The sequence below is a fragment of the Squalius cephalus genome, assembly GCF_949319135.1.
Source record: "Squalius cephalus genome assembly, chromosome: 6".
NCBI lineage: Eukaryota > Metazoa > Chordata > Actinopteri > Cypriniformes > Leuciscidae > Squalius > Squalius cephalus.
The window spans coordinates 5,173,832-5,185,888 of NC_137127.1; the positions used below are offsets into that span (position 1 = coordinate 5,173,832).

General features: G+C 38.2%; 1 protein-coding gene across 1 annotated transcript in view; it reads left to right on the forward strand.

The window, feature by feature from the left end:
- bckdha (branched chain keto acid dehydrogenase E1 subunit alpha) overlaps positions 1–10,836 on the forward strand; it is an 11,690-nt gene extending 854 nt beyond the window's left edge. Inside the window, exons 2-8 of the mRNA XM_079875121.1 lie at positions 243–419; positions 3,484–3,570; positions 3,680–3,788; positions 5,603–5,764; positions 6,875–7,081; positions 7,169–7,310; positions 9,784–10,836. Coding sequence (XP_079731247.1) covers positions 243–419; positions 3,484–3,570; positions 3,680–3,788; positions 5,603–5,764; positions 6,875–7,081; positions 7,169–7,310; positions 9,784–10,126 — 1,227 coding nt within the window. The 3' untranslated portion in view covers positions 10,127–10,836. The remainder of the gene's footprint in view (positions 1–242; positions 420–3,483; positions 3,571–3,679; positions 3,789–5,602; positions 5,765–6,874; positions 7,082–7,168; positions 7,311–9,783) is intronic.
- The last annotated feature ends 1,221 nt before the right edge of the window (positions 10,837–12,057 follow it).

Below are 12,057 nucleotides of genomic sequence, written 5' to 3' on the forward strand. Positions count from 1 at the left end.
TTTCTCTCTTTAAGTTTTTAAAGCTGTATCAAAATCAAAAGTCGACCCCGATCACCTTTAAAACAAAACAAAGGGAAAATAAAAGATCTTATCACTAGGTCCTAACGGCCTGTTAAAAGCCTAGTGAGCTGAGAATTTCGCAGCAGTTTTTGTCCGATTGTTAAAATATGTGATCAGATCTCATCATAATGCATAGCCGCTCTGATACCTGAGTGTTTTCCTCCCTGATTGTCTGTCTTCAGAGAGCTCTTGGCCAGCAGCCGTTTGACTCTTCAGCGGAGAAGCCTCAGTTTCCTGGAGCCTCGGCAGAGTTTATAGATCATCTGGAGTTTATCCAGCCCAATGTGATCTCAGGAATCCCTGTCTATAGAGTGATGGACAGACAGGGCCAGATCATCAATCCATCTGAGGATCCTCAGGTGTGGACTCTGTTTAATGCCTGGTACACATTGTGTGGTTTTGGGCTGTCTAGTTGTGGGAAGTTCGGATCATCTCACTGATCTTTGAATCTCGTTCATCAAAATGAACGAATCTTTTTTTGAGTCATTTCGTTCATTTCAGCAGAATGTATTTAAAATGTTACATGTTAGCCAAATTTCCCAAACACATCAAATGTTGATCGCATTTAGAATAAGAAAAAAATTGCAAAGCAAGGAAAAGGCCAGATTATGAGAAACAGAAACGATTAATTAATTGATCTTGGTCTTCAGGCTATGCAGTGTGTTAGTTTACCTCACCTCCCGAAGCCGTTCGTTCATCCCGTGACATCCTCATAAACTGAGCTTTGCAGTCTGTCGTACCGGATACAGAATTGATTAGTTCATGTTTCGAGTCTATCAACTTCGGGTTCGAGTCATTCGTTCATCACGTGACAGAAGACGAAGACTCAAAAGATGAACTAATCATTTCTGTTTCCAGTACCGACAGCATAGCCTCTATGGGACTGACAGGAAGAATGAAAGACTCGGACCCGAACCCGAAGACTCGAGAGATGAACTAATCATTCCTGTTTCCAGTACAGAACCTATTGGATGTTGCGCATGCGCGGTCAACACAAAATGAACAAATCATTCTCTGAGATAACTCGCTAGTCCCGATTCATATTAAAGATTCGTTCAAAATGAACGAATCGTTCATGACCGACCCATCACTAGGGCTGTCCCAGATCACAGAAAAAAAATCAAATGGCGTATTGATCAAAGCAACATGGCGCTAAAACCTAAAACTACTTTCCTCCAGCTAGGGGTGTGACGGTTAGTATATAACCGTGAGACTGACGGTTATAGTTGAACACCGTCATTACAACTCTATAACCGCCAAAACCGTGTTATTAAAATATTTTTTACAAACATTTTTTATCATAGAGAATGTTTAAATACTAATTAAAAACAATTGTTAACAGTCTGTGTTATTAAAGCTACACTGTGTGATATTTTCCCCCATCTAGCGGTGAAATTGTATATGACTACCCAGTGAATATTAATTTCTGTTCCTTTCAATTTCGAGGGTGTTTTAACTCCTACGGTGGCCGTATTATTCCAAGATTAACATGGCTTCCAGTTCGACTTCGTCCAATTGCGCCTTTAAAACTATTCATCACCTGTGATCCGTCGCAGCACAGAATTATGTTACAAGGTAAACAATACTTTTTCACCATTGACGCGAGGAAAAGTAACACAAGTTATACTAGAGGTCGTTCTGGCGTTATGCACAACCATGCTATGGTTAGACAAGCAACTATAAAACTTTGAATTTACACAAATAGGCTGAATTACCTGGCGAGAAGAAAGCAGGCAACTTCGGCATCCGTTTTAAAATCTTTGCTCCTCATGAGCTCTTTCCATCTGGGAAAAGTTACTCCAATATTGACTTTGGTCTTGCTGATTTGCCTGTCGCGTTGACGTTTTAATTCTCTCTTTATACTCTGCTACATGTCCTCGAAAATAGGTGTGATCCTCCATCAGCAATCTTTCAAATCTGCCGGCAGTCGCGAGTAATCTCCCCCTCGCATTCGTCTCTGTCACTGAGTGTAACGCACGAAAGGCGAAGCTTGAATTTACTAGTATGTCCCTCTTTGGCTAATGTAGGTTCAAGATGGAGGGGCAACATGGCGACCGGCATTCGAACCCCTCACCCGTATGTACTTTCAATGGCAGATTATAAACTTACGAGAATACTTTATTACTTGAAAGAAATAAATATACATTAATGAACACATATATTTTTGAAAGAACTAAGTGTTTTTTGCTAAGAATCAACTAAAAAAGTTACACAGTGTAGCTTTAATGGTCTACGTTGTTTCCAACTGTATTTGATTCTTTGCCAAGTACCCTCTGACCGACCGGCAATCATTTGAGATAGAAATAAAAGCTATGATATAGTGATGTGCCATCATTATGAGATTTATTAAACAAATGAAAAACCTTTGCAATAATAAACATTAGCAATGAACATTTGCAATCGGGAGACATGGTTTTTACCACTTAATGAAGTTTTGCTTTGTAGAAAGCCTTTCTTTAAAGCGAATTTCGTTTTGTACAAATTGTATCTTAATTTTAATAAATGTTTCATCAACCAATTGCATGTATTTAATAAATAAAAAGCAAGCGTGCAGGAGACAATATAATAACCGTGACATTGAGGCTCCGATGCGCCGCGTTCACTTGCATTGCATTGTGAAGTTGAACTAGAGCGCATCTCATCGTAAATGAATGAAACTCAGCGTAGGCCTATGCCTCATTAGCATTAAATATCTTTGCTGCATCCTTTCTAGAACAGACAAGGGCTTTCTTGCGGCTCGCATCAGCAGAGCATTGCATCGTCCATAGACCGCAGAACAATCAGCGGATGTCGGGCGGGTGCGGCTTTGAAATCTGGTCAAAAAACGTTGGTGCGGATGATGAAGAGTTTTGTGATGCAGTTGCGGAAGAACTAATACCCAATCCATGTATCTCTATTGATAACAACATTGAACACTACACAAATATTAATTTTATTCAAACTAAGTTGTCCTATAACAGACGAACGTCGCAACCCCCCCGACGACGGTTATGTTACGAACCGTCACATTTGACTCATGTCATAACCGTCATCACCAATTCTGAAACCGGCACACCCCTACCTCCAGCTCCATTTGCAAGAGTGAAAAGCCAAGCTGGCCTCTTTTCCCCAGTCATGATCGCATCCATATTTTCCTCTTTCACTTTTCACTCATAAAAACCACAAATGCCAATGCGATTCTTCTTGCTCTATTTGTTCACCACGAGCTCATGCTGATGACTTAGGTTTATTCTTCTATAATAACTAGCGTCGTAGCCTACGATTCAATAGGTGTCATCATCATACAGTCTACATACATGTCGTACCCAAGTTTATTAGATCCATGTCATAAAGTGGGATTTGCCGAAATCACACAGGCATAATGTGTGGAAATGAATAAACATTAATATTAATAAATACTTCACAGCATTGCTTGTGTTTCAGCTTCCAAAAGAGATGGTTTTGAATTTCTATCAGAAGATGACATTACTCAACACAATGGATCGTATTCTTTACGAGTCTCAGAGGCAGGTGAGCGATGCAGTGGATTTCAGTGTCATACCGACTCCATCGTAAAAATGAAATTTAATGACATCTGAAAGTTTATAATGCTTAAGTTTGGTACGCATTTGTGTTGAAGGGCCGTATCTCATTCTACATGACCAATTACGGGGAGGAGGGCACACATATTGGAAGCGCTGCAGCTCTTGACCCTGCTGATCTGGTCTTCGGACAATACAGAGAAGCTGGTGAGAATGTTTACAAGCTGGAGATACTCCCAGTTTTCTCATTAATAAGTCTTGCACTTGTGTTATTGCGTCTTGCATTATGAGTTATGTAATTAGCTTTACTTTTTTCAAGTTACAAGTAAAAGTAATGCAAAACAACATATCTGAGTTTCTTTTTCAAATAAGTAGTGCAAGTTACCTTTTCTCATCATTGACTGACAGCTCTCCTGTCCGCATGTTGAGAGAAATCAGGAGTGAGTGCAGAGGCGTTGTGTGAACATAATGCTTATTATAGATGATTAGATAAATGTGAACATGTATTGCTTGTCGTTAAAGTAGTGCATATTTGACATATATGAATAATCATTTAAAGCATATTGTGTGTTTTATACACAATGAAAATAGCCTGTATTTGAGATAAATTAACAGAATTGTCAGCAAGCTAACTTATCTAGATGGTAAACTGATTATTTTTTCCCCAAAATGCTATAAATTCATGACACTTTTTTTCAAAATGCAATTAATCCATTGAATCAATATAAAAGTTATTTTTTATCATATTGAAACTGTTGAAATCAGCCATCGCTAAGAAATATCTCCTGAACTTTTTTGACGGCGATCAGCTCACAAAAACTGATTTTGCACGGGCCCTTTGCACTGCTCCCTGAATCAACGCACTTATTCATTTGTGGATGTTAACTGAATCTGTAAGTCAGCTATGCTGTTTACTTCTGAATATTATATTTCATTCTGGTGCGCTTAACGTTATCGCTACTGTGTAATAGTAGCCTATGCTATTCACCAACTAAACATATCCTATTCAATGCGTTCACAGTCTCTTTCACGGGCATCATTTGTAGTTGCCTATTCACAAACTGTTTCCTCAAGCATAGCGTTTTCTCGGAGTTCACTGTGTGCTTTCTACCATGCACAAATAAAAATGTCACTGAACTTTTGCTGTGTAATTGTAACAATGAGCATTCAAACACACCAAACCAACAATTACTAAAAACACACTCAAAAACTGATTTTGCACGGGCATTTTGCACTAGTTTGAGAGAAATTAACAAAATTGTCAGCAAGCTAACTTATCTAGATGGTTGTCAGTTAATATAATTTTCTACTTTAATAAGATTTCCCCAATAAATAGGCGAGAATAAACCTGGTGTCCTCCATGATTCCTTTTCTTCTCGACAACAAAACTCTTGAATGTGATGAGCTGGTAATCAATTTTCGATAGCACGTGAAGACGGCATAATCTCACTTTATTAAGCAATGATGTGTTTGCTGAAGTAAGAGTGTTAAACTTTCTTATTCTTCCGCGATCCAGAACAGCTGAAAGGTTAGTCTGAGCGGCGTCCTCTACTGTACAGACGTCAATTAGCATCTCCTTCAGCCTGAGGCTTATCTCACGGTGTGAAAGGGCCTTTACATTTGCCATAAATATAACCTTTTTTGTTACTGAAAACAAACACACAAGCCCAGCCCAGATGAGAAACAGTAACGCTAAAGTAATAACGCATTACTTTCCACAAAAAGTAACTAAGTAACACAACTTTCCCCAACACTGATGAACTAATACATTTTGTATTAATATTTGACTTAACATAATATTTCTTTATTATATTTAACACAATTGTACTATGTAGTAATATTTTATTCAATTTAATTGTATTTTTTCCTGAATTTTGGAAAAGATCTTGTATAATACGACTTGCTGTTTTTGTCTGTTTGGTTTTTATTGTATTTTTATGATATTTGTATTTTTGTAATTGAATTTTTGTCATGAAAATAGCTTTGAATGCTGATATGGCACTAAATCTGAATTTCTGTAGGTGTACTGATGTACAGAGGCTTCCCTCTGGATATGTTCATGGCACAGTGCTACGCAAACGCAGATGACCTTGGCAAGGGCCGACAAATGCCAGTTCACTATGGCTGCAAAGACCTTAATTTTGTCACCATCTCCTCACCACTTGCAACTCAGATCCCCCAAGGTAAGAAGTGAGCATGTCTGTTACACAGAACACCAAGAGTATTTATATACACTATTGTTCAAAAGATTGGGGTCTGATTTTTATGTTTTTGAAAGACGTCTCTTATGTCAGTGCTTCTCAACTGACCCACAGTTTCCCATGGTCATTAAGGCATGACCCAAAGTTTTAGGAGTTTGAACCAAGCTAATTTAAAAAACCACGACACAAAAATGTACCGTCCCACTTTACATCACATACACATAAATTGTAAGAATATCACTAACACTGATGAATGTACAATATAAGGTAAGTATATTAAATAGCAGTCTCAAACTAGTTTTTGTAAATACAATGAAGTTGGTATGAGCCACCTCTATATATTTTATAGAAAACAGCACAAAGTGAAAATAAAGTGGCATTTTGGATACACAATACTAACATGAACTATTAATAAAACATTGTCACTGATCCTGATGAACGGATAGAACATCATGCAGATCCTTCTCAGCTAACACACGACGTACCCATTAAGTAACAATGACGTAATTTAATATGCTCTTTATATATAGTGAAGTGACATACAGCGCATACCTCCATATTGAGCACTATACAATACCTGACAGGACAGGAAACTTCATTTTCCTGAGGTGAGAGGCTTTTTATTTTGTAACCAGTTATGAAAATAACGTTAAAATGACATTGACATATAGCCGGACAACATCTCATCTGACAGCAGATACTAAAACATGTTTACTTGTTTACTCTTTACTTACAGTAAACTGCGTTTGACAGAAGAGTCAACAGCTTCATGCACATCTTTCAAAATAAAAGTCTTGCATCTGAAAAATATTTAGAATTATGTTTGTTGTTGTTATTTCTTTGACTATGCACTCCACGAACCACTCATGACCCACCGGTTGAGAAACACTGTCAAACAATAAAACCAGTAATATATTATTAGAATTTAACTGTTTCCTATTTTAATGAACAATAGTTAATGAATCATTTTAGCAGCCATTACTCTTTACTTTACTCTCATTTTTGCTCAAATAATGCATCTTTGCTGAACAGAAGTATGAATTTCTTTGAACAGTAGTGTAAATCTGAAGCTCTGATCTGTGTCTGTATCAGCGGCCGGGGCGGCGTACGCAGTGAAGCGGGAGAACACAAACCGTGTGGTGATCTGTTACTTCGGAGAGGGGGCGGCCAGTGAGGGGGACGCACATGCTGGATTTAATTTCTCCACCACTCTTGAGTGTCCTCTCATATTCTTCTGCCGTAATAACGGTTATGCTATATCCACCCCGACCAATGAGCAGTATAGAGGCGATGGTATTGGTAAGTAACTGTTCGCCTCAGTCTCCCATGTGAATCTCTGCATTTCATTGGCCTCATTTTTTTCTTTTTCTCAATTTTGGTCAAAAGCTGCTCGAGGTCCAGGTTATGGTCTGATGTCGATCCGTGTCGATGGAAATGATGTTTTTGCAGTGTACAACGCCACGAAGGAGGCGCGACGCAGAGCGGTGGCTGAAAACCAGCCCTTCCTCATTGAAGCCATGACTTACAGGTAGAGTTTATCTACAAGAATCAGCTGAATATAAGGAACAGGATTTTCTATTAGCTATAAACAGCCTATGTGGCACATTGTAGACCTGGAGGAGAATACGTCTGTGCCATTAGGGGTTGGGCCTATTTTTACTGTATGTAGAGTGGCAAACTCAGCAGAAAACACTATGAGATGCACTGTGAACCTATTTGTCAACACAGTATTTTGCAATGTAGGCTTTTATGAAGCAGCATAAAATATGTAGGAGAGAACTAGCCTATTGCTTGGGGGAAAAACGTGTCACGTTTGATGCAAGTTTCTTACAACAGCTTTTTCGAGATATACATTTTTTGTCCATATTGCCCAGCCCTAATTAATAGTACTGTACTATTGTTATAATGTTCATCTTCTTGCCAGGTTGATTGTTTGGTACAGTGTAAGAGCACAAGTCAAGTGTGATACGAGAGACAACAGAGACGGATCCCAGGGTGGTCGGTCTGTTATCAGGGATTTTTCTGCATTGGAAATATGTTGCCGGCCGCCAAAGATTTGATCATTTATTGTGATGATACTGCCGGTCTGCATTACCATTATCCGCTGATAGCGGACCGCTTTAAAACGCTCCCATGGGTGTTTGTGTGAAGAGCGTCAAAGGCGTGTGAACGCAATGGCCAATCAGACGTGATTAAGTTAGTCAGAATCCACTAAAAACAGCAATGTTTTTGTTCAGCGCAAGCTCTGCACACTTGCGAATCCTTTTAGTAAGTAAGCCCGTATATCGGTCCAATGGGCGGTCTCCAATAACACGGGTGAAGGTTTTTGCGAAGTAATTTGATTAAATGAAATACATTTTTTCATATGTATTACCTCGTTATTTCATCTGACTCCATAAATGAAAAGGTTTTAATGATATCTGTGCATCATTAAATGTGAGCGAATGTTTGACTATTCTTATTAACTCTTTACTGAAAATAATGTCAGAGTCAGTTAGAATAAAATCAAATGTTTACAATTTATTATGTCAGGTAAATGTATCATGTCAATTACATAATTAGTTCAAAGATAATCAATACAAAACATCAAATGCTCTGGAATAAAGCGAAAAGATGCGAACCTGACATTAGAAAGTACATGATGCTGAGAGTCTCGGCCACTCTCAGCATCAAGGGCTGATCTCAGTTAGAGAATCACGCTGAGTCTCTTGTTGCACTTCATTATATAGACAGAAACATATTTTCACATGGAAACATTTGCTATCAATGGGAATTTGCATTGAGTTTACACCTTTCGAGAGCAGGAGGCCATTTGCCTGGAAGACCCACCCTCCTCTGTGTGCGAGTTATCCCTAAACTCTTAAAAACTTTATTACCCTTTTGTTTTAATTCTTTGGGAAAGAGACCTTTGTACCAGTCGCACTGAGACATTTCAAATGATACCAAACATGTGTAATACTGTATGATAATTATTCACATTAAACCATATAGATTCTTGGGTGAATTTTGGTGATCTCAGCATGAGGGAGAAAGGATGGAGGAAGAGGGATAGAGATGTAGATTAGGATGAATCTGAGGTGAGACTTGTGCGTCTCGATAGTGCTCGAGTGAGTTCAAATGTGAATTTCCTTTGTTCTCTCAGAGAGTTGCCCTCTCTTCCAGTTCTTCAAGTTTCTCCAGTCTTACAAGTATAACAAAGTCCTTGGTTATATGTGTCTTCCTACATGGTTGTTTTAGTAATTAAAAGCTACACACTCCATCAATTTCGAGTTAGAAGAACTGCTGCCAAACATATAACATGCTAGAAACATAATAATCACTGCAATAATGATCCAATCATAGACTCTTAAGCATTTGCCTATTTAAATCCAAACAGTGACCTTTTTCTGGCCAGCCAGTTTATTACATAAGGCAAGACAAGTTTATTTATATAGTACATTTCATACACTATGGCAATTCAAAGTGCTTTACATAGAAAGGAATAAAAATAATCACAAGCAAGGAAAATTAAAAGAGTTATTCAAAATGATTTACATAAAAAGAAATTAAAATAATCTCACTATGGCAAATTCAAAGTATTTGCATAGAAAATAAACACAAAATAAAAGCAAGGGAAATTAAAACAGTTATAAAAGGAATTAAAATAGATAAATTAAATGAATTAGAGTAAAATGAATTAAAGTAGTAAAAAGATGATTCATAGAATAAACTTCTCATCTGGCAAAACACTGGTGTATCTTATTTTGCATATAGTTTTACTGTGGCGTTTATTCGGTGTGCCTAAGAATTCCATTGGCCGTCTCCGATGGACCCGATTTTTCCCTAAAATTGGACAGGAGGAGCTCTAGGACTGACTCACGGGGTAACCTCTGGTTCAATGCCCCATCAGTCCACACCCCAAAAAAACACCCCTTACAACTCACATTAAGAGTTTTTATTTCATTTACTGAAATATCAGTGCATCCCTAGTGTTGTGAAATGATTTCCTCTTCCCGCTGCAGGATCGGTCATCACAGCACCAGTGACGACAGTTCTGCGTACCGCTCAGTGGACGAGGTGAACTACTGGGACAAGCAGGACCACCCCATCTCTCGCCTGCGACACTACATGACGGCCCGCGGCTGGTGGGACGAGGACGAGGAGCGCGCATGGAGGAAGCAGTCCCGCAAACTCGTCATGGTGGCCTTCGAGAAAGCCGAGAAACGTCTGAAGCCCCACCCCGACCTGATGTTCACTGACGTCTACGATGAGATGATTCCTCAAATAGCCCGGCAGAAAGACGCCATGTGGCGGCACGTCCAGCAGTATAAAGAGCATTACCCACTCGATCTCTATGAGAAATAGGCCATGGGCCGTGGACACAACTGGAAAAAGTCTTGCACATATCAGATTGTTTGAATTCTCTTCCCCCCCCCCCCCCCCCGTTTCTTCATTTTCATGTTGCATTAAATCCTGAAAGATGTATTGTTATCCTCTATATTTGCCACTAGAGGCCTCCGTTCTGTCATTTTGTGCCTTGGAAAATGCTGTAAAAGGAGGAGTGGAAAACGGTTGAAGATCTACTACACTGGCCTAATGTAGCAAGTGTTCTAATACAGTATCATTATATTGGCATAGTGTTAACAATCCAGTCACTAGCGTTTCTTCATGAAAATCTTGAGTAAATCCTGTGATATAAGAACATCATTAAGGTCAGTATCTTTGGAATATGGGTTTCTAAATCACTGTAAACGATCATCATTGATTTCTAATTCTTCCATAAACAACACTAATACTCACTGAAAGTGATTGTTACACAAGCTTTTGAAATGTTTATTTTTGTGTGCATCATTACCTTTAGACTTTCCACTCCAAACTGAGCCATTTAGTAAGTATATATACAACATGTTTAGCTGTGATTTTTAATTAACTTAAACTTTCTGTGTGAGACTCACTCAACTGTTACATGATATGATGACAACATGATGTGTTTGAGATGTATTCTGATTAACTTTAGGGGATTGTAAATTGTATTTTAAACAATAAAGATGCTCATAAAATGTAATTGCTCATATAATGAAGTTCTTATATTGCCTTGTGTTATGGTCGTAACCTACATCTTATGGAGACCACAAAGGGCTTTAAATATGTAATAACTGGTGGTGATTGAAGTGTTATGCAGATTAATAATGTTCAGTGTCTTGTGGAGGCTCATTATTGATGAGGGCTGAGTGAACCGTTAACTTAAATGCAGAGGATGGCAAAGTCAATGAAGTGACTTTTAAAATTTGTTAATTTGTATATGTATTTATATTTATATATGGGTGAGATATGACAGGGACATGTTTTGAGAGATTCATGAGAATCTCACTGGCGCTACACAGGAACCCTGTGACTTAATCTTACAATATTGTATCTTTGTACCTTGGACTCGTAGGGAAAATCATATCACGAATCATATTACCAACAATTATTCTGTTAAGCTGAAGCTGTTTGTATGTTACATTCAGCATGGTATAAAGCTCTCAAAGCAATTACACAATCACACAAAGGTCAAATCTGCCAGAGCCCATTTTTAGGCAATTTACTCATAATGGTTCTTGTGAGCTCCCTCCATTTATCACTCCAGTAATCACTGACCTTTTGGGGATCAGATACATTTCTTTCTCTTCTATTATTGAAGCAAATTTCCCCCCAGATTTCTACATAAAAGATAACAAATATCATCTCTGCTTCCTGTAAATGATTGAACATTGAGCTTAATCAGACGTCAGATCTTCTCATAGTATCACAACCAAATTAAATATATATTCAGTATTCATATTTTAGCTCAATTGTATTCCTGACGATTCTTAAAATGGCTTCTGTTGTTGTTAATAATTCCCTGTTTTGGGGCGTTGAGTCTCTGATGCTCATTGTTGTCTCAGTTTTACAGTAACAGTTCTCTAAGGTGGCTTGGCAAATTGTCAGAGAGAAATCAGGTATTTTAGGGGCCTTTTATGCAGAATATTTCTTTATTTGTTCCAAAAGAGGTGTTCAACTTTCTTTGTCAAAGTAAATTCCTTTTAGCAACAACATTTTTGTGCGATGTTGCATTGATTGTTAAATGACAGTCAGAATCTGGAATGCAGATTAGATGTTGTCAAGGAACATAAAAACAACAATATTCAAATCTGTATGTGCCATATAGCCATGGGTCTGATTAGCATAAATGATGAGTACAAACAGGAACATTAGAGCAGATTTGATGAAATCTGTCACAACAACAGCTTGAGTCTGACTGTTAGAGATTGTCG